The following is a 24,558-nucleotide window of genomic DNA, read 5'->3' on the forward strand; positions in this document are numbered from 1 at the left end:
GGAGTTAAAACCAAAATGAAAGAGTCTGAAGGGCCCTTCAAAAAAAATTCCTAAATGAAGGAGTATTGGAGGAGTTTTGAAGGATCGTACGAACCCTGTATCAACATCAACATAGTGACAACTAGTAAATTTCACAGTTCATGAAAGAGGACCCTTGTGTATGATGTCCCATAATGCTCCAAATACGGCTTTAACTGGAAAACTGGATAGACTTTTAAAAAATACTAAAACAAATTCCTTATTATTCATTTCTTTTAATTTAGATTTTCACTTCAATCAAGAAATGTTGGGCGTCTCAGTTTGGATACATAGCTGTTGAATACAAAAGGTACTTATTTAAGAGTTTTCAATTTAAAACAGTTAATTTTAATGATTTAATTTAAATTACAAACAGCATTAAAAATATTACTTCCTACGAATTTGTCCATAAAAAATATACGACAGGGCTAAATGATATGAAAAGAACAAATATCATCGTTCGAAATGCTCTTATGAGCCTCATATATGCAAAAGTGCTTCAAAATCAGGTAACAAAAGCTATGACTGGTCCATGTACAAGTCTAAAATTCAACCTAGACAACTGAGACAATCAGTTTTCGCATAGATAGAGTAAATTAATGGATGAAAACAATAGTTGGCCAAGTTATAAACAAGGGACTCATTAGTTTTTTTTTTTTTTTTTATGTAATCAGAGAGTGGATGAAAGTATTCTTTGGCATTTTTCGATTGATGCCAAAGTGTTTACAAAATATTCGTTTAACAGAGTGTGAAAAAAATTAAGCAATTTAATATTAATTGCATTTAGTATTCTTCTCTTCCCACATTTAACAGCTGCCTAAACTACAGGCTACTACAGTATTATGTATGAGCTATGCAAAATTAAAAGAAAGCGGAACAAAAAGTTCTCTTATTGCTTTTGAATGCAAAATTCAAGTGAGAAACAGACTGCAATGCCTCCGACATTGTTTTTGGGCTCTTTTATTAATAACCAGTGCAACGATTTGTTACCATAATCTCTATTGTACCAAATTGCAGGCGTTATGGACAACCGCTGAACTCACCAATGGCAGTTGTAATACAGGAAATGGTGGCATGCGACGTGGCTGGAGTCCTTTTTACATGTGATCCTTTGACAAGCAACCCATCTTTGATTACGATTACTGGAAACTATGGACTTGGAGAGGTAGCCTTTGAAGCTAATATTTTTACTAAAACTAATATTTCATGTGTTTCTCTTCATAACATACAGTACTGGAAATAAATCAAATCTTCCTACAAAATCATGAGAAAAATAAGGATTTTTCCTTACAGAATGAAGTAGGGTCAGACAGGCTAATTATCACCACTTATCACTTTTTTAATTTTTAACTTTTTTATGCCTCCCTGAAAAAAAAAAAACCGTTTTAATGCTTTAGGTGGTAATTTTTTGACTCTTAGAATGTAGAAAAATAATTAACTTAAGTGGTTCACTTCGGATTTTAAAGAAGTTGTCGAAATTGACAAACTATGTACCTCAAAAAGTAAAAATTTGGAGTAATTCTGACTGCATGGTTAATTTTGACCACTTGGTTTTGGTGTAGTTTTTATCTGTACGTGTTTTGATGGGACAGTTATAGTGACAAATGAAGGGCTACGGGGAAGAACGATCAAAGTCCATTTTTCTAAAAAAAAAACTCTGGTTAACCTATGGGAGCGCGTAGATTATTACAGACAGTATTCAAGAGAAATATTATTCAGGCAAGAATCATCATAGTGAGATAATAGAGTTTTAACAGGGAAGAATGAGGCTAACTTGGAAACGATTCGAGATTTCAAACTCAAAAACGTAATGAGGGAAATTTGAGCGTGGTGGACTATGATCATTCTTCCCCGTGGCCCTTCAAATGTTTATATATTTAGATATTTTCTACATTCACAAAAATAAAATGTGTTTGCTTTTGTGCCGTGGAAAACTGCTCGTAATGGTGGTACGCTTTTGTCAATGTACATTTCTTATTTAATAGCAAGTGGAACAGTCGACTGTTCGCATGAAATTACAATTCTGAAATCACTCAAGGTGTTCCTTCCATAGTTGTTCAATCTCTAGCAAACACACTTGACAGAGTCATTCAAAGATGATGATTTGCATGTGATCAAATGATTAGCAAAGGAAATCGAAGAAAATAATTTGTAAGTGATTTTGCTAAACTTTCAACTATCAGAATCACTTGTTTTCCGATCATTAACTTCTATAAACCGCTCAATCGCATTTTATCACTTCTTACTTATGCTTGACGACACCTGAGAGCCCTTTTTTGTGCGATATAAGTAGAATTATATTAGTATACCTTGAACTTCAACAAGCTGAGAAAACTCGAAATAATTTAAAACACTTGAATGATTTTTGCAGTATAACAATGTTCATTTTAAAATTTAATTAATTGTATGTCAAAACTTCTTTCCTTTTCGATTAATTTTCTCAAACGATCATTTTAGACTGTTGTTTCGGGATCAGAAGAACCAGACACAGTGACTCTTCAGAGAGAAAACGGTGGAGTTTCCATTAAAAATATGACCCTTGGTGCTAAGAATCGCCGAATCGTCATGCAAGGTAATTATTTAATGTAAATGCGTTGCTTAACATAGTTAATTAAACAGTTCGAAAACTTACGGTTGTTAAATAGATTTATTACATTTTATTTTTCTGTTAAGTTGCATAACATAGTGTTATAACATATGTTCAAAAATACTACCGGTAATAATAAGATAGCTATCTTTTATGATAATATTTAGTACATTAGTATTGCTATGGAAAGTGAAAAATTTTATTGAAACGTTAAAAAGTTTTATTTTGACAACAACCTGTGACTATAAATAGAATAGCAATATTTCTTTGAACATTCAATTGGGGGTTTCTAAAGTTTCTGATGCCTTGCTCCAATGAAGATTTCTATTGAATTTTTCGTGTTTTATTAAATCAGTAAATAAACTTCGCATCACTTGAGATCATCACTGTTACTAATGAATCTCTGGATAAATATTTATTTTAGTCTCACAACCAATTTTGTTTATCATCCCATCAAGAATAGAGATCATCACTGTTATTAATGAATCTCTGGATAAATATTTATTTTAGTCTCAAAACCAATTTTGTTTATCATCCCATCAAGAATATTGATGAATTTTTGAGCCCTTAAAAATCTTTTAATTAAACTCTCCACCCATAAAATCATAAATTAATCTTAGCTTAAATAACTGCACTAAACTTTCTTAAATTTCATTAACTCGATCTCATTAAAAAGACATTAAAGACTTTCGCATATTTATAAATGTTTTTATAACTTTCACTCCTCAAATTAGTGAACCTGTCAATATTAGTGAACCTTGGTATTTAAATGTTTCAAATTCAAGAGTAAAATAAGTATGACTACTGAGAAAAAAACTCAAATTATTGAAATAGTCAAAGTACTGTCATGTATAGCGGCTTTCACGAATAAATAAATATAACAAATTTATTAAACTTGAATCCAGACATCAGAAAAGAAGTTGTTATTGAGAAAAAATACTGATAAACTTGTCTCTCAATTTTGCCGTGAATTTACTTCTGTTTAAAAAAAAAAATTTAATGAAATGATTATAATCCAGCTGTCAGAAAGAAGTTGTTTTTGAGGGAAAAAAATAATTTGTAAGTTTATTTTGAAATTTTTCAGTAAAATAATTACCACTGTTTGTAATTTTATTTAAAAAGAAGTATTCATAGCTTTTTGAAATGAAGCAAAATTTCGAAAAATACAGTAATTAAGAAAATCTTAGAACTCTTTCGGCTAAAACATAGTTCAAAATGATTTGAAACTCCCTAAAAATTGCATAATGATAATGTATTTAATCTAGATTTCATTATGTGCGTAAATCATCCAAATAAAAGCTTAAGAAGCATTTGAAATTTCAATCTACATACATGAGATGCTGTCATGATAAAAATTTCCTACCAGAAATAACTTGGAATGTAGTATTTAAAATTAGTTCAGAAGAATAAACCTAGAGTTTTTTTGTTTTTTTTTTTTTCATTGTGCTTGGCAAAAACAGATACCTTGAAATAAGATTTTTTTAATTTAGACTAAAATGTGTTCACCGTACTGATGTAGGACAACGTATACAATGTGTTTTTTAATTCATTGGTGTTATGAATAGGATACACTTTTTTATTTCTTGTAGATGGTACTAATTTTTTTAAGATAATGGTCATAAGTCAAATATTTCAAACAGAAATTGACAACAGAAATCCCTTCTACTTCAAGAACAGTTAGTTATATTGTTGAAAATTTTGTTGTGAAAAAGTATTTCATTGGCTATTTGAGAAGTGGTATGCACCTGAATATTTTTCCAATCAGAGTAGGAAGGAATATAAATTTAATGGGAAGATAGTAAAAACCTTGAATTTTTTTTTTTTTTTTTAACATTATAATATATATTTGCTCTACTCTGATTTTAAAAATATATATACTGTCGGCCCTGCTTAATTGAATACTGTCAGTTCCAAGAAATATTATTTGATTAAGCGGGGAAATACTTTTTATCATTACCAAATTGACAACATTTGTCTTAAAATGTAATAATAATGAATCAATAAACTATATAATGAGAGTAATGTTTTTGGTAAAAATATATTGAAACAAGCTAAGTGAACGACAAAATAATAGGTATAATAATTTTAAATATATATTAGAAGGGTACAAGGGAAAAAATGCAACTTACACCCTCATCTGTTGTATGCATAAAATATAATTTAATATTTTTACATGAATAATTGTTCATACGTAATTAATTTTTAAATTACTTAAAGAAACTTCTTAGCAAAATATTGTGAAAGCTGATCAATATTGTTTGATTAAGCGAGGATCTTTGACATTTCCTCAGTGGGGAAGTATTCGGTTCCAAAAGGTTTTATTCATATTTGGGGTATTTGTTTATCCGTTACCCGTTTAAGCGGGGGCTGGCAGTATATATAAGAATACACACACAATATAAATTTTTTGTTCTGATATGAGATATTTAGCATCAACTCTACACTTCTGAGACTTAATTGTGCAACAATTTCTTTATTCCTAAACACATTTAAATATATATTACTGTGAAAGCTTTAAATAAGAGAATGTTGACTTTCACCGTCTCATGTGGACAGTTGCCAGATATTTCAAACTTTTAGTTTCATGTAGAGTGAAACTTTGGAAACTCGACTTACGGATAACTCGACTAACCTGGTAGCTCAACATTTATTTTCCTTATGGTTGGCTCAATGCTAATTTTAATGGGCTAAAATCTCTCTAACTTGACGCACATTTTCAGGAACCCCTATAAGTCAACATCTAATTGCTATTCTAGTCCACAATTTTTTCTTTCAACATTCTTTCATACTGACCTTTTCTCAGAACCTTACGCTGTGATTTCTTGGTCAGTCAATCTTTTTTGAGAAGTTCTTTTAGAGAATTCCATTTTTATCCAGGGGAGTCTGCCACCACTCTGTGCTGTTAGTGCAATTCTAAAAGGCTAAGGTAAGATAAATGTCCTCTAGAGAAAGGTGGCACTGTGACATGTTTTTCAAACAAGGATGAGCAGGACTTTATCTTAAGACGTGGCTGACAAGAATCTGTTTTATCTCTTTAAAAAAAATAATGGCGAATTTATTATGTACTTTTTAAAGTTAGAAAATTCTTTTACTGGAATAAACTTTTATAACGTGAATGTTAAGCATTTGTAAGTGATAAAGCTTCAGAGTAGAGGGAAAAAATGACCGGCCCCGACTCTGGGAATTTTAGATCCTTAGACTACCACGCCACTAGCAATGGCAGAGTTGCAGGTTTTGGGAGAAAATGACCGACTCAGACTCTTGAAGTTTTAAAACTTTGACTCCTTTGCCCCAAAACATGTCAGTCATTGACTCCGCAGCCCTCGTAAGTGATACAGAAACTGTTTAGGAATTACAATTATGGAACCTCAGTAAGTTGACTTCCGCTTCAGTCGACATGTTTTCATGTTCCCCGGGGGTGTGAATTCAGACCTGACTGACAAGAATCTGTATTATCTCTTTTCAAAAATTATGGATTTATTATGTACTTTTCAAAATAAGAAAATTCATATACTGGAATTAGTTTCTATGATGTAAATGTTAAGCATTAGAAAGTGACAGGGCTGTGGTGTAGGGAGGGAAAATTACCGGTTCTGACTCAGAAATTTCATACCCTTAGACTACGACTCCGCGAGCAGTGGCAGAGTTGCGGGCTTAGGAAGAAAATAACTGACGCTTGAAATTTTAAACCTTCGACTCCTGAATCTGACTCTTTTGTCCTAAAATCTGTCAGTCTCTGACTCTGCAACCTTGGTAAGTAAAAGTGATACAGAAACTCTTCAGGAATTAAAATTATGGAACCTCAATAAGTTGACATCCACTTAAATCAACATGTTTTTAATTTCCCTTGGGGTGACGAGTTATGAAGCTCCACTGTATATATATTCAGTGATGTAACCATCAATTTCTAAGGTTATACTTCCAGTAATCCATTATCCACAATTGGTGTACGTGATCATATACATAGTATATTATAATATGAAAATTTATGCAATTTGATATTATATGTCTAAACAATGTTTGAGAGTATACAGCATATATATGAAGTATACCCTATGGGAACACCACTGTATATATTTCAGTAGCGTCACTACAAAGAGCGATGTTTAATCATTCAAATTTTAGCGAAAATAGAGCGCTATATTGCAGGGAGGGAGAGGTTATTTAAAGGTATATACTTCCTTTAATTATAAACCTAAATTTTATCAAATTTTTAGATCAGACAAGATAAACAATAGTAATGTAGGGCAATCACATGTGTTTATGTATGCAGAGGCAATGAAAATCATGCAAGTGCAGGTGCTACATTTAGAGTTTTGAAATCCATGACTTTAATTGCAACTTTCCATGACTCATGAGTTACAATTTCGTAGAAAAAACATTCATTTTTCACAAGAATACCGAAATTTAGTGTTTTGTGAAAAATAAAATTTCAACCACATGAACTACAGTTAGACATTAAATTAAAGCGAAATGTAATGAGCTGAACTACTATTGTAACTAAAAAACAGAAATAATAAATTTCAAGAACATTTTCTGGTTTTCAACAAATCATACAAAAATTAGGTAGGAATTTTCATGAAAGCAAATTTATTATTTTTTCCTTGAAATATCTGATATAATACACAATAATCTCTCAATTACTAAAAATACTGATTTTATAAAACAAAGGAACCTGCTAAACTGGTTTTATTTACTGCATTTTTTTTTTTTTTTTTTTGAAATTTACTTTTAAAAATATGTTATTTTAAGAACAGAGAAAGATGCTAAGATTTAATTCGTTTGAAAGCTAGCAGTTTTCTTTTTCAAATGCGTGACTATCAATAATTTACTAATTACTAAAATCAAGTTCAGAATCAACCAAATGAAATAAATAATCAGAATAAAATAAACAATTAAACAATTAAATTAACTTACCAACTTGATCAACAAAATTTTAGGAAAACCTACAAATATTTGAAACATTCCCAATGTTGTGTAAACTACATTTCCACACTTATGAATAATTTTAGATAAAAATTACCCGAGCTTCCCATTTTCTATCAATATTTTTAAATGTTCCAAACAGGCAAGTAAGTGGTAATGGTGTATTTTCATTCTTGACCCTGTAATGAATATGCATAGATATTACAGAGGCACATGTTGTGTGCACATACATTTGCTGTAGATATGTGCATTGCCTGATAATATTTAATTAATATCTATACTAAGCATTATCTTCAAAAACGGTAAAGTAATGCAAACAATTCCATTTTTTCTGTCATGGATATATGATTGGAAAAAAAGCTAATGGGATTGTCATTTATTTTCATCTTTCAACTGCATATTGTTTTTCATTCCTGCAGATATTTTTGAATTTTCAGCGCGATGCTTGATGTGAATAAGTTCTTTTCTTACTGTAAGAATAAGTTCTTGGCTAATGTGAAATTTTTGAAAATCAACTCTTTTCGTGCTTTGAAAAAGTGCATAAATAAGATATTATGAATGTAGAATCAGAATTAAAATTTTAACATTTTTTAGCAATATATTTTTACCTTTTTAAGCATAAAGTAGAAGCAATCGTATGTAAAAGAGATACAGTAGAGTCTCAGAACTGGATAACTTGGCAGACTCTCAGAAACACATTGAGAAGGGTGAAAATACTGTTGTTAAACCCCATTCCCGAATTCCTGGCATTTCCAAATTCGGCCACCGTTTAGTCAACATTAGGGTAAGTTTTTTGACTCTGCTGCACACGGTACTTGCCACAATTGTGCAAAATCTAGGAATGTAGTGATTTCATAAGCACTGTGTGCATTTTAGGAGCACTAATATAAAATAATTATCCCCTCACACAAGCTGATTAAAAAATCTTGTTTTTTTTTCTTATTTTAAATGCAATTTAACGCATTAGACAAAACAAAGCTTTCGTAGAACTTTCCACACAACTTAAAAGGAGTTTATTCGAGATATAAGAGAACTTTATATTGAAAAAACTAAATTATTTTAGGACTGAGTGAAATCCTCGAGATAAAGAAATATTCGAGTTGTAAGGCTTCGTGTTATCGAGAGTTGACTGAATAGGACACCTTTGATCATGCCTGGATTTGTAACTTTTGGGCCCCCTAACTGTCCACCAGAATATGCTATGGCACTAATGGCCACTGCCGTTTTAGAGGCGTGCCCCCCCCCTTCCCCACATGGCAGGTACGTTAATTCGGGCCTGCCTTTGAAGACATTACGGTAAGGAACAGGGGGGGGGGGGAGAGAACACTATTACGTAAGTTTTGAGGAATGGAAGTTAAAAATTTATCTAAGACGATCTTCCATAATGTTACAAGGCGGAGGTTTGCGAATTTATAAAAGGGTAAATATCTGAAATCAATCTATTCCTCCTTCTTCATTCGCACCTGCGGAGAATACAAATTAAAAAATTTGGGGCAGTCTCGAAAAGTTTCACAACAAGGTAGGATTAATCAAGTTGGAATTTAAACAAAGCATATCAACCTATACTTCTAGTCCGGCAAACTTAAATAATTTTTTAAAGCAAATGAAACAACGTTAAAAGCACAAATGTGCAAGAGCACTGCAGACACGTCAGTGGCAACTCGTCACTATGGGCCGAGCCCACTCGGAAAAATTGTGCATAGTTAGATTATATAAAAATGTCTTTTTGTGTTTCAGTTTTAAATAAAATCAGGCATGAAACTGATTTTAAATTTTAGCACTCTGCTAATCGCTAATATAAGAAAAAAAGTGTTCCTTTTCTGTTGACTAGCGACAGCGCATTAAGAATGATCCTTCAGGCCATTTCAACAACGGCCCACAACTTAACCAACCGCGAGCATTACGAAAACGGCAAGCGACGTCACCCCGAACGATGTGTATGGGCCGGCTCCCTTCCTGCCTCTTCGAAAAATATCTTCATCTAATAGCAGTAGTAGAAGCAGTGGGAAGAATGTGTCTCGTCTCGTGTCGCTTATACAATGTTTCAGTGAGGCAAAGGGCAGAATTTTCGGAGCCCACCCCACGGGGAAAGGAAAAGTTCTCTCATCGATTTCTCTTTCTCTCTCTCTCTCTTTTGATTTAATCCATTTTTTTCCTTTTCTTTAATCTTAAACGGCTGTTACTATCAGGTATTAGTGTTTACAATATTTTGGGTTCCCACTCATTTCATTGCATGGGATGCCTATTTTAATTTGTTTATTTATCTTTATGGAACTGAGAGCGCATTTTCGAAATTTCTGAATGGAGATTTTATTTTCGAAAAGTTTCATTTTTAAGTTTAATTTTGAATTTAGGTTCAGTTGGTTTTCAGTGTCGGGATAGTATAATAAGAGTTAAGACTATTTTTTTTAATTAAAAGCTGTTCCTAAAATAGTCTTCATTGAGTGTGACTTTTTCAATTTTCTTTCAAGCTAGATATTTGGTTAAAGTAATAAATCTTAGTCGTGTTGGGCTTATTGTCATGCCTCTGCTACGCTAGAGTATTCTAGCACTGAGCAAACCTAAATTATTACTCAATCAAAAGTAATTTAATTTTCTTATAAAAACAACATATTGGTAATTAAGTAAACTGCATGTTTCTATAAAAATTAGTTACCAGTTTCGTAATTTGATATAAACGAAGCATTTTAGAGTGAAAGTTAATGCTGTTGCATGATCCCAGTCACAATCTAATTTTTGCTATCCTGCATGGGAAAAAGAGGGGGGGGGGGGTCTCATTGGTCTTCATTGCCGTATTATTTGGCATACTCACCTTAGTTCTCTTCAATTTATGTTTTCCTTTATTTGTGAAAACTTTTATACAATTGTCAGAGGCAACCCAAACTAAAACTTTTAGGAGGAGAGTGGTTAAGTTGTCAATTTACAAAATGAAACTCCAAACTTTACCAAATGATAAAAAATTAGCATCCACACATACTTAAATATAATTAGAGGATACTCTGGGCCTAAACAGCTATATGGACTCCAAATTTGCCAAATAAAGAATATTTTGGGAGGCCACAATGACTTTCATCGGGGTGCCCCTGATAACAGCGGGCCCACCCGCCAAATTAAGCCACAAGCCACCGAGACACGTGTTTCTGTATTACAAGGAACATCTTTTTCAGTGCATAAAATGCGAGATAATGAATGTAAAAAAAATCGGATATTTGTCGGATGTCTTTAAATCCGTAAGCTCACATTTTGTGAATTAAAAAAAGCATTCCTTGTAATGCCAAAACACATGTTTGCAGTGTTCCTGCACATTTGTGCTTTTGACGTTGTTTTATTTTTTAAGAAAAGGTATTTTTATACTTCTTATAAATAATTTTCGAAGTGGCAAAAATCCATTTAATAATATTAACATTTCATATTTTCTGTACTTACCTTTTTGCTCCATTTTTAATAAATAAGTTTTATCAACTTTGGGGCTTTAAAATATAAGATTTACTCCATTGAAGCATAACAAACTTCATTATTCTCAAAATTTGAATTTTACTTGTAAATTTGAATTTTAAATGACTGCGGTATATTATATGCTAGTACTTTTTTATTAATTGTAAAATCCGCTTTGAACAATATTCAATTTTTTACAACTACTCGGTATTGGCCGAGTACCTGATCAAAATTTGGCCCAGTACCGAGTACTCGGCAAATTGTCTGAGTAAGTCGAATACCGAGTAGTTACCGAGTACTCAGTATGTCTCTAAATTAAGCTATTTTTTATACTTATTGACAAAAAATGAAAGACTTATGCGGTAGGTTTCTGGCAAGGGGGACTGACCTGATAATAAATGTGTCAGCTATAGTGTATAAGTCTGCCTTGCTACGCTTTCACTCATTCTCCGTTTTGTTCTTAATTTCGGGTTACTTATTAATTAGAAATTTTTTACTTACATTCAAGTTTTCATTTAAATTTTTCACCATATAGTCAAGTAACATGCGTCTATCTTTCCATGCTTGTCTACTTGCACATTGCTCAATTTATTTTTAACTATACATTTGATATTTGAGTCTTATTATGTGAAATTCATTTTTCTTTAGGTTACTTCTATGCATTAAGTTACTCACAGTCAACTATAGTTTCAATTTCGTGCAAATAACGTTATAAATAAAAATAATCATAATAAAAGTAAAAAGAAAAAACCCGAACATATTAAATAAATCGAACAATGTTTCAACTACCAAAACGCGCAATAAAAGCTGCACATGAACAAAAGTGTGATTTTTTCTCCTCACATTAATATGAAAATTAAAGCACAGTAGGGACATCAAAGACTCAATTTGCTTTAAACAAAAACAAAGAAATAACGAAGCTGAAAATTTAAAATATCTAAAGAATTAACTAGCAATTATAAGCACGTGTTTTACGTTAACAAGCCCAGCGATTTGGCGATATACGATAGTAAAGAAATCACATGACAACAAAAACCCTGTAGAAAAAAAACCTGTAGCTCAATTAATATGAGCAAAAGCAGTTTAAAGACAAAATAAAGCTTAAAATTATAATAATAGCGAAAAAAAATTGAATGAGCGGAAGCGAAAAGCATGAAAGAGGCATACAAGCAGGTAAACAAATCGCCGGTCGCCGGTAAAGCTGGAAGCAAGTTCTCTTCACTTCAAGCCCGAAACTGATTAGTTTGGAGCAAAAAAAATATGAAAAAAAGTGATTCATAAATCATTAAATTAAAAAAAAGCAACGAATTAAGAAAAAAAATGCAGCATTTTCAGACAAACTATCAGAATATGAACTAGTGTTGTATTAATTTTCATTGTCGTGAATTGCTTAGATTTTGCTGGACTCTAGATTTTGCAGTAGGACAGGAAAGTTATTGCGCAATCAAAAGTTAATTTCATTTATAGATTGGTTCTTTTATGTCAATCGTATCTTGTTTTTATGGATAAAAATGTAGAAATATGTGTTCAATTTGTATAATTTTCATTTAAAAAGTAAGCATTGTACTATCACAGATTATATTCTTAAAATCTAAAGGACACCTATGTTCTCAATACTTTCTTTAACATCGAAAAACTCCATTCGACATCAACATTTAATAAAAGGAAAAAAAAAGTGTAAAATTTCCCAAAGAGCTATTTTATGACTCAATATTTAATTTTACATGACTTTGGATTTCTTACTTTTTTTTTAGAATCTCAAAATTTCAGTCATTGTAAAAAAAAAAAAAAAAGTGTAAACATTCCGTTTCAGAGACTTTCTGGCGAAACGCCCTGGAAGGTCTATTCCCCCCCCCCCCGCGCAAAGGGGTGAAAACCCCTCATGTACACTCCTGAGCATTAAGAGCCTGTTTCATATTTAGTAATGATCCGATGCAAACTGTGGATTAGTATTAAAAAAAAACTCCATGGGGGCGACCCCCCCCCGCCCCCCACATATGGGCGAAAACCCACCTATGCGAGTTCCTACTGATCAAAGGATTTCTGTGTCAAATTTGTGAAAGATCCGACGAAAACAGATATTGTACAAAGAAGACAGCCCAATGAGGGGGGTCGCCCCCCCCCATTAAGGGTCCCCCCTACCACAGTCGAGATTCTCCTTTCGTAAATTTCTGAGCATTGAACGACCTCTGTTCAAATTTAGCAAAGATCCGATGTAAGCTGAATTTTTATAAGCCCCCCCCCCATGGAGGTCGACCCCCTACAAGGAGCAAAAACACCAATATGAGCTCCTCCTGATCAAAGGACCTTGGTGCCAAAATCACTTTAGATCCGATGAAAACTGAATTTGAATAAGAAAAACCTTTTTCAATGGTGGGGGGGGGGGGATAATCGACAATCCCCCCCTCACTATAGGAATGAGAGGAATCCCCCTCTGAATTCTTGAGCATCAAAGGACCTTCGCAAACATTTATAAAATGAATTTTCAAAAAAAAAAACCTTTAAAATTTCGAAAAAGAAAATCGCAAAAATCGTTGTTCGTTCGATGTTAATGGTATCTGCAGATTTTTTTCAGATTTTACCTTAGCGCCAAATTGTTTTTAAATTTGTGTAGAAATTCTTGAGACAAATTTAGCAAGCTGTGAATGACTCTAAAATGTTTCAAAAAATTCTTGAGATATTTTTGAGGCAAAACAAAATCTTAAAAATATCTTCAGATTTCTGCAGAATTTCTCAAGAAAGCGGCACTTTCTAGAGAAAATTTTGAGATCCTTTTTAGTGGGGTATAATTATTGATTGAAATTAGGAAATACATGAAAATGTTTTGCTATAAAATTGTAAACAATTTTATCATTACATACATGTGTATTTATAAAAGAAGACAATATATTTTTCAATGAATGACCGCGACATTTTGAATATAAATAATAAATACAATATTGGCCACATACTGCCGTGACATTACTTTGCAATGTCATGGGATTAAAGTTTACATTTGAAAATCGAGATACAAAATCATCAATAGGTCCTTTGAAAAAAGAGGGTGGATTTCCATAAGAATCAAAAAATTCCAATTGTTTTCCATCAACATAAAAAGCCACCCAATGGCTTCCAGATTCCGTCGAAGTGTCCACGTTTGCGATAAAACAGGAGGGCGTCGTATCGATGACAATGTCTGCCAGATGATCACTTGGAAACACATCCATGAAATATTTTTTAGTGATTGAATCTTGCTGTAAAATTGTTCGAAGTTGATTCGAATCCATTCTAATTTGCAAAATCACACAAGACGTGGCGAGATTTCGTAATTTCAATCACGTTTTGAAATTCGGTGTAGATTAATAATGAGAGTGTTTCTTCGATGGCTTTGCTAAATTTAATTTCAATTCTCAAATTTCCTTGATGCTGTAAATTTAAATGGGGGCCATTGCATAGGTCTGCTGAGAGATCGAAATTGTAAAGTGTCGTGCCTCGTGCGAACTGTTCACGTGATAAATAGATACCCTTATCACTATTAAATCCATCAAACAAACTGTGATAAGCACGAATATAATTATTATTTTCAAAATCCAATTATAAGGGTTTGCATGGCAAAGGTTGCCCGTCAACATATATAGAGATGAAATTCACATTATGATGCGAAAATAGAAAGGGATTCTTTGAATAATGACCGTTCATAGCAGCATTTTCGATGCAGGCAATCACTACTCTTTTAGGCATTACACCTAAAAATACATTGTCTTGCATGAAGGAAAAACTTCCTTTCGAAATAGAATAGGTTTTGCATAAAACTCTGTCGATGGGGTACTTGGCTGAACTTTTTTCCAAAGCTTTTGCATGACCTAGTGAAACTCCCAGGCTCACTTGCACTTTTCGTATGAATAACGAGGCATGTTCTAATAAAACTTTGTATGCTGCATCCGCTTTCGGTGATAGAAGACAAAACGCTTCATTGCTTCGAGTCATTTTAATTTTAATATCGACCAAATTCAACATGAGACGGTTCTGTAAAAAAATATCCGAGTGTAATTGTCCAATCATATCAAATGTTTTACTGTGTTTACTGAGTTCATATCTTGATTTCAATCCTGGGCCAGCGTTCTCGGCCGTGGGGTCGATTTCAGAGGGATCATCGTCTTTGTAAAACATCGCACAGGTAAGTTGACTTTTCTTGGCATCTTCTCCATAATTTAGAAGCGTTTCGATGTATGCACGATAAGGGTATGTATTACTTGCAGATGAAATATTTCGTTCATTCAAACTGACATCGATTTGCGAGAAAAGAGAATGGAGGAATAAATTGGTTGGGGCAACGGCTTCTTCGACTTCCGTTCCATCGGGTTTGGTGATTTTCGCTGATAAGTTGGATCCATCCGCTTTGACGATTTTCACTTTCTCGTAAATGTAGGATGCGTTGAGATCTGTATATTCCACGCCGCTTCCAGATATTGAAAATTCGAGAGGCGATCCGTCTCGAATGCTTGCGATGGGATGATATTCGACAAATTGTCCTTTTTCAATAGCAGCTTGAGTGGGAGGCAGTGTGAATACGTCCAGTTCTGATTTCACACACACAGGAGAATCGCGATGAATGAGAGAAGACATTTTTTAATAGAAAATATCGTGATGTGTTTTCACTCTCTTGGTTTTACGAACACTGACTTGTTTCTTGGGAAGTTTGCGCTTTTTATTCCTTCTGCCGGAGCCGATCATGGTCTTTAATTTAACTGCAGCTTTATCCGTCAAGTTTTTGCCGGCTTCCTTCAAACGTCGTTTAGCAGCCACTTTGAGATTTTCACCACGTGACACGTCGTTGAATACATCTACACCGCTGTTCAAAATTTGTTTACCGACCGCTTTGGCTCCCGACTTGATAAGTGGGACCGCAGCTCTGAAGAAAGATTTAAAGAGTCCTCCGAAACCATAGCCTCTTTGATTGGGTGCACCTTGATAATAATTAAGACCATTTCCAGATTGATAAGTGTAGTAATCCTCAAAGGATTTTTGACAGCATTGATATGGAATATACATCACGAGAGGAATTTCTGACGAAAATGAAGTTTCACGTACGACCTTCCACGCTCGAATGGCACTAACATTCCTGTGTTGGTTCTTATAACGATTTCAATAGTGTCGATAATTTTTCGACTCACGGGCAAATAATGAGGTCTTTCATGTTCTACACTCACCATTTCACCGTCTGAACCGCTCACTTTAATTGTTCGCAAGAGCGGAGCATACACATCGCCTATGATTTGAGGTTCGATAATATCTGTATAAACCATTAGCACTCTGAAATGAGCATTAAGATCTGCGATCTGCGGGCTGAACACGGTCTGTTCAACATTTTTGTCGCTATCGCAACCTATAACCATTGGGGGAAATCCTAACATCTGTGATAATCCTTCGTGAAAGACGACGCGTGCATTGTTTTTCACTTTAACACGAACGCGTTTCGCGACGTGATTGTAATTGAAGGAAATCTTATTATCTTAATCAGGTATGCTTATCGCCTTCAAAATGTCGGATACATTTTCGTAACATCCGGGTGGAATATTTCTTCCTAATTCTTTTCCATCACCTAGATCGAATCCAATTAAATTATTCTCTCGATTCACATTATACCAAGTATGCGGGTAAATGACTTCTACCAGCGCACAATCCCAATGTCCAGTCAGTTCAATTGGGGTCGGTAGACGTGTAATAAAATGGGATATTTTATTATCTGGGAAATAGTTTAATGAGCTGTCGCTGGGCAAAGTCACATAGAACGAGCCCATCTTGCAGAGTGAGCAAATTATATCGTGTCTCAAGTATTTATAGGTTGGATAAATGTGAGGCTGGAATCCATTGATTAAATTTTTCCGGATAACCGCGAAATTTCACAAAATATTCTGTTTTGTTTTCCTTTTTTCTCTTTCGTAATATTTTTTCGACAGTATAATCTTCTTTCAGTTTGACTTTTTGTAATTCTTAAGGATAAAAAGTTCCTTGGATGGGTTCACCCATTAAATCTTTCACACGATACACGGGAATAGCTCTTTTGACACATTCGGTGATGATGAATAATTCCTCTGTCCAATTCGTCTCGTAACCTTTTTCAAAAGTGAGTTTTTGTTTAGGAATACGAACTACATCACAACGTTGTAAACACACGGTTTCCTTTCCGCATCTTGATTATCTCCGTAGATCGAGAAATACACTTGTCCTTCATTATTCGCATTCACTTCAACAGGTGCCCTCTTGATGGTGGAATGGTAAGTAGTATTATAACTCTTTATCAAATCATCTAACACGTCAATATAGTTGTAAGTGTTTTGACTCGCGAAATATTTCCACATTTTAGTTTTCAAAGTACGATTGAATCTTTCCACTATCGAAGCTTTCGTTGCGTTGAAATTTGTGAAGAACTTGACTTGATTGTCTCGTAGAAACTTTTGAAATAGTGCATTTTTAAATTCGCCTCCTTGATCCGTTTGGAGTAACTTGGGTTTTCTCTCTGTAAAAATAGATTGGAAAGCGTCGACAATCTCTCGGTCCTGCTTCTTTTTTAAAGGCTTCGCCCATGCATATTTTGAAAATATATCGATGCATGTTAATATATACCGATAACCACGATTATGTTTTTGCAAGTTTGTCAAATCGGCGAGGTCTGCTTGCCATTGCAAATCTTTATGATGAACGAATACGCGATTCGTCGGGAATTTCTTTCTCACAGGTTTGTGCAGAGTGTACGCATCGACTCCCGCTAGATAATTCTGAATGGCTTTCTTGCTTTCTTCTCCTTCCAAAGCACGAAATAATGCATTGACACCGCCAAAACTTGCTTCTTGAGCCGGTTCCAGGTAAGCCTTCTTCATTGCAGCATGAAAAATGGTTATTCGACACGTTGAAATGAATCATCCTCGGAATGTAATGAGAGAATTAGAGGTATCATTCGGTTTAAGTAGAAAATCGACGGCAAAATCTGATTTCCCTGTCAGAATATAAATGATACCCATCACACAACATAAACTGAGATAAAGGACCGTAATCCATACAACCTGCTCTCTGGATGCCATATCGGAAAATAACATACTATGTAAAATCAATGGTGTTTTTATATTCTCCTGATTGACAAAATCTTTAAAGTCACAACAGATGGTGCCACGAGCATTTACTTCATGTGAAAATTACATTCAGATGCAAAATAACATGTATACAGTTAGGTGTTAGTAGCTTGGTCAGTTTGCGCGTGTCTAAATCTGACAGCTACTAAGACCTTTTGGAGATTGCAGGTTCGATTCCCAACCCTAACACTATGTAAAAATAAAAATAATGAAATTCGTAGAAATAATCAAAGTCCGGAAAAAAATAATCAAAGTCCCGATAGATGGCGCCACGAACGTTCTTAAAAGTAAAAATCGAAAAGTTAAAACATAGCAACAAGTGTTGCCACCCGAAAACTTTGGTTGTCATGACAACAAGTAAAAAAAAAACCTCCTAATATTCTACAAAGTGTTGCCATTCCCTAAAAAACGACAAAGTCCAAAAACGTGGGCGCGCGAAAACGTTGTCATGCGAAAACGCGGTCGTGCGAAAATCTTCGCATAAGGTTAGAAGAAAAAAACGACAAAGTCCAAAAAGGCGCGAAAATATTCAAAAACGCGGGAAAAAACCCCCGTAACCTTCTAGGAGTCCTCGCGGCGGCCCTGGGAGGCGGCTCAACCCAAGGTCACAGGTGAGGTCACAGGCGCAACCAGTCGAGGTCACAGGCGCAACCCGGAGGTCACAGGGGCAATGCATTGCCCGACTGCCCCGGCTGTTGCAGAACTGTCCTTTTCTAGCTACTCTCATCTACTGTTTGGAAAAGCTTTTTTGCAGCCTTTTGGCCGATGAAGAAACAGCTTCTGACCCAACGAATGAAGAAAAAGCGCTACTTATGGAAGTTAAAATATAAGAGTTGGACTGCTGAATATTCTATAAAGTATTACTTTGCGACGAAGGTAATTTCTTTGTCTTAGGCCCAAGAACTCAACACGTGTAGAGATCTCCAACTGAAAGAACATGAACCAATTTGTAAAATACCCTCAAAAGAATATGTTTTGGGGTTGTTTGGGTTACGTTGGAGTTGGTTCTTTGCAACCTGTTTAGCGTACGATGCGTTCTGAGAAATATATTACCATTCTGGAAAAAAGGTTTTACCAGAGTTGAGAAAACGATACCCAGATGGAACGGCGATTTTCCAGCAGGATTTAGACCTTTTCCATTCTCCCAAAATGGTCAAGAAATTCATGTCTGAGAGCCAAATTAAGACATTGGAATGGCCTAGGAACTTTCTTGATATCAACCCAATTGAAAATCTTTGGGATATTTGCAAGAATCGTCTATTGCATACGAAATGTACAACTATGGAGAGGCCAATAACTGCTCTAATTCATGTTTGGGACAAGGACTTAAATATTATAAATGACTGTAAAAAAATGGTGGATTCCATGCCGAATCGTGTCCAAATGTTAGTAAAAAGTCCTGGGCATCATATTACGCACTAAAAACTTTTGGTTTTATATACATTTAAATAAAATATCATATCTTCTTAGTTTTCTCAATTTTTCGAGTTTGTTTCAATTAATTTACACACGGGACTGGAAACCTTTACCGTACGACCCTTCCTGGGTACCAAAGTACCTTCCTTCCAAATTTGGCCAAAATCTCACTACAACTGTGGATTTGTAGTTTGAATGTACCGCGCGCACACACACGCGCGCGGTACATTCAAACTACAAATGCGTCTTACTGCGTCTGTTGCATGAAAGTAAAATGATTTTTTACAGAAATCTATTGATTTTCTACTTTAATTTTACTTGAGATTTTGTCAACTAATTTTGCTTCTTCCCAGGTGGCATACCTTGCTGTGATGAGCGATTTGCATTATACCCTCAGACACGGCCCCGAGAATGTCTACAAATTGAAGTACCTGAAGACGATCCTTTCTATGGGCCAAGAAATGTGAAGTGCTTGAACTTAGTGCGATCACTCCCTGTACACGGCGAGTGCATGGGTAAGCATTCAAGCAGTAAAAATAATAGTTTCAAAAAAAAAAAAAAAAAATCAAATGTTAGAACTAATATGGAAAATTCATTAACCCGTCTGAATATTTAATTTTAATTTTTTCAATGCTTTTTTTTTCACGTACATCACATTCGCGTATAACAGATCAGCGTATTTTTTTTTCTTTTCCTTTCACCGTTATTTTCTTGATTTAGTTGGCGGCTTCTTTCGCTTCAATTTTGCATTCAATAGTAGTCTCACTAGAAACTAAACAGACTGCTCTATTTTTAGTTGCTATTTTGATTAATTAATTAATTAATTTTTCAATTTTTCGCTTTTCACTATCTGCGCTGCCTGGCGTTGCATGGTTCACCTCTAAAGTGAAAAATGTATCTAGTAACGCATGCTCTATAATCAGGCTTAAATGAAAAGAAAAACAATAGTCAGAAAAAAGGAATTTTCTGACTCAAAATTGAAATTTAGACTTCTTTGGATTTTGTTAAATTTCCAAAAAATTGATCATTGTTATCTGGCGTAAACCTTTTTTTTCCCAGATTTTCTAGTGAAAATTCCCTAAAGCAGGCAACCCCCAAAGGGGGTTGATTCTCCCCCTGTAGGGACATCAAAATCCGTATATGAATTCCTAAGCATCAAAGTACCTCTGTGCCAAATTTGACAGAGATTCGACGTAAACTGGATTTTCACAAAGAAAACCCAGCATTGGGGCTTTTTCTCTCCCCCCCCCACACACGTAGGGGGAGGAAAAGCCTTTATTAAAATACCTGAATTTGGTGAAGATCCCACCCAAACTGGGGATTTGCATAAGGAAACCCCCCTATGAGGTTTCTTGACTCCATTCGGGTTTTCCGATCTTCTTTATGTGAATTCCTGATCATCAAAAGACCTATGTGCAGAATTTCGCAAAAATTCGACTTACACTGTGGATTTGTATTAGGAACATACACATACTCATGCACACGCACGCACACAAATAAACATTCATTTATGCAGCTATGGATTTATTTTTATGCCAAAAATAAGTTAAAAGTGAAAAACTTAAAAAAAAAATATTTCCAACTCATAGTTGTTCTTATTAACAAAAATATTTGAAAACGTAGTCAACGCAATTGTTTCCTAATCGTTCTATTTATTTACATACTGTAAAAACAGGCTCAACCAACAAGCGTTCTCCTTTTCATACCTTTAACAATGTTCTTAATAACACTTGATTACGTAAATTGTTTGTTCCTTTTTCGATTTTACATTTCTACTTTTTTCCATACTATTTTAAGACTCCCCCTCAGTTTTTTAATACTTATTATCAATTGCACTTGCTATTGTACACAATTAGATATGATTATCATTACTCTCATTATTTCTTTTTTCCCTCAAAACATAGGTCGGCGAGAACAGCTAAATCAAGCAACATCTTTCTTGGATGGTTCAACAATATATGGTTCAAGTATACAAGTCATGAAGTCGTTGAGATCTTTTAACAAGGGTAATGATGGCCCCATTTATGTGTTTTTCTGAAAAAATGTTCATTTCAAAAGTTTCTTAATCTTGACTTAATTACTTAATATGTACACTAAATTTCAGAAAAATATGTTTACATAATTATCTTTCATTGAAGGCAAAATTTATTTTTTATTGAAGACAAAATTGCGTTTTGAAAATGCAACATTATCTTGACATTTTATACTCTCACAATATATGGCAGAAAAGACCCAATTGTTCACTTTCAGGTATTTGATAGTTCACATGTTTTATCCTGAACAAGGAAAGAATTCCTTGACAGAAAAATATAAATGAGAGAACAAACATCCTCTCTCTTCTCTCTCTCTCTCTCACACACAAACACACAAATACTGATTTATCTCTCTATAGTGTCAAAATGTGACACAGAAACCTTAGCATACTCGGAATAGCCATTTCCTTATTTCAATACAGTTCAATCGTTGACTATGTAAGTTACATTGAGATAAAACTATTTGGGATGGTAAAAACCGAAATACATGTGTATTCGACAAATTTTTTGAAACCTAAACAATTTTCTAGGTCAGCTTAAGATGCAGATGATCAACAATGTTCCCTTCATGTCTTTTGCTGAAAAATCGGGCTACAGCTGTGGTACTCCTTCTGAGCCGCTGAAATGTTTCGCTGCAGGTAAGTCAAGTTGTGTTGAGAAAGTTCTTAAACAGTTTTATGAAGAGTAGGCTCGTGTAGCCCCATACCAATATGTTACACCGTATAGCCTATAGTTTCTCACTTGCAACAATTTCAAATTTAAAGCTGTTCTTTTTGTTCGCCTATAATGAATATTTGCTTTATTAAACTATTAACATAATGATATACTTTCAGGAGATTCAAGAGCCAATATGTTGGTTGAACTGACCGCAATCCTCACTATATGGTACCGAGAACATAACCGTATAGCAAGTGCCTTGCATAAATTAAATCCGAAATGGACTGATGAGACATTATTCCAAGAAGCACGAAGAATTCTTATTGCCGAGTTGCAGCACATAGCATATAACGAATTTCTTCCTTCATTATTGGGTGCGTATGGCTTTGTTATCGTTAAAGAATCATGTTCCTTTTAATTTGCATACAGCCACTACTGTTATTTCAAACCAAATTCAGTACTTGTATTACATGCGTTATACCGACAGCTGGGTTGTCCCATTCGGAGACTACAGTTTCGTTCTTGTTATGGACTCATCAGTCTAAAATAGGGAATTAACCAAGCTGAAGGCAGATGTCAACTCCTTGAAATCTGTCGGTATGATGCATGTAGTTCTGCCTTTGCTCTGGCATAGGAGCGGTAACTTACTGTTCTTATATTGCTTGCTTAATTGAAAAAACTCATACAAATAACTCAAAGAGAAAAAATTTCGAAGGAAGGATTAATTGATTAAGTCTGAAACGATAGGTTTTAAATCATAAACCTTAAGAATTTTGAATTATTCGAAATTATATACAAAACCAGTAACGCTTAACGGGGTTTTTTTCGTTCCCCTCCCCCTTCACATAGATAAAGGAAAAGTCCCTGTGAATTTTCCTGAGCATCAGAGTTTTTAAATGAAAAACAATTGTGTCAACAAAGGTTTTGAAATCATTAATAGGTAGGAAAACAGTAATAGTATTACATGAAATTTTATTTTGGTACGTAACATTAATAACAAAAAATAGAAAAAATCAAAATGTAAAAAAGTGTATCAACTATTTCCCCTTAACCTGGTTTCCCTTAAAGCTGAGTGCAAAGATAGTTAAATAAGCTTTCACCGTTTACTAATATTATCTTAGTTTATGGGTGGCTTCCTGAAGTTGGAGTAAAACTTAGGTTTAGTATCCTAAAAATGAATATTTGGTTGAGACCCATTGTCCAACTGTTCGTTCTTTGCATTACATTATTTACGTTTATTGCATTTTACGCTTATGCTTACAAACGAAAACGAATCAGAATGCTAGATAATGAAGAGAAAAGTACCCGTTTAATGATTCATCTGGAATAGTAGTTTTTCTCGTCTGAAAACAAATATAAACATTAAACCTTTAAAAAGCTACCCTGGCTAAAAGCTGTCCATGCGTTTAAAAAATAATCTATTCATGACATTTCAGTTATAAAATTATTTAAAAACGTGCATACAAATAATAACGGTGCTGTAGTGGAGAGTGTTTACCTTGGGACGTTTGTACCTTGGGACATTGCTAATTTCTAAGAATCGATTTTTATCTCCATGTTTTTGTAGTCTCTAATAGTAACCTTGACCACTAAATGGTGCCATAGTAAAAATCAGCATCAAATGAGTAAAATTGACGATTTTGTGAGAAAAAAAATTTCATGACTTGAAAGAAAATATTTTCTTCATTTTTATTTCATTTTCTGTCTTTGTATTTGTAAATTTAATAAACTGAATTTTATTTTTTTTGTCAAAGAGAAGAACTTTAAATATTTTGCTTATAAGAAAATAATGATAGTGCATCTAGATTGACCATCATTTTGGTTTTTCTTAAACCACGAAGTGATTGTAAACCAAACATTTTGTACCTTATTAAACGTTCCAAGGTACAACATATGCATGGTTCTTAATAATTAAGATATGTTTAGGAACATGGAACTATGTTCTAAACTTATGTAGTCTTTTAAACACATTTAATGTTAGATAATAGTTCATAATTCATTATTCATAATAATTATTCATAATTTAATTCGCTACAATGGATTTTTTTCTGATGCAAAATTGGTTCAAGTATATGGCTGTTTCCTGAATCATGACTTTCTTATAGTACAACAGAATGTGTCCCAAGGTACAATAGAATGTTGTACCTTGGGACAGCTTGGAACTTTTACTTTAAATGGCTGGCAATATTTTATTTTCAAACTGTCTGAATTTTAAAAAATATATTGCATAGAAGTATGTTCGGGTATTTTAATGTGACTTTTTGATTAAAATAATTGACGTTAAAAATTAAAATATGAAAAGTGTCCCAAGGTACAACACTCTCCCTTACAGTTGGAGTACTTCTTTCACGTGAAACGTTTTAAGAATTTTTTTTAT

General features: G+C 34.0%; 1 protein-coding gene across 2 annotated transcripts in view; it reads left to right on the plus strand.

Moving 5' to 3' along the window:
* The window catches only part of LOC129218700 (uncharacterized), a 135,263-nt gene that overhangs the window by 99,007 nt on the left and 11,698 nt on the right, over window positions 1-24,558 (plus strand). For both annotated transcript variants that reach the window (XM_054853022.1, XM_054853023.1), the window contains 4 exons: window positions 19,845-20,006; window positions 21,396-21,497; window positions 22,055-22,162; window positions 22,358-22,555. In XM_054853022.1, the coding sequence (XP_054708997.1) occupies window positions 19,845-20,006; window positions 21,396-21,497; window positions 22,055-22,162; window positions 22,358-22,555 (570 nt within the window). The remainder of the gene's footprint in view (window positions 1-19,844; window positions 20,007-21,395; window positions 21,498-22,054; window positions 22,163-22,357; window positions 22,556-24,558) is intronic.

This window comes from Uloborus diversus, chromosome 3, assembly GCF_026930045.1.
Source record: "Uloborus diversus isolate 005 chromosome 3, Udiv.v.3.1, whole genome shotgun sequence".
Classification (NCBI taxonomy): domain Eukaryota; kingdom Metazoa; phylum Arthropoda; class Arachnida; order Araneae; family Uloboridae; genus Uloborus; species Uloborus diversus.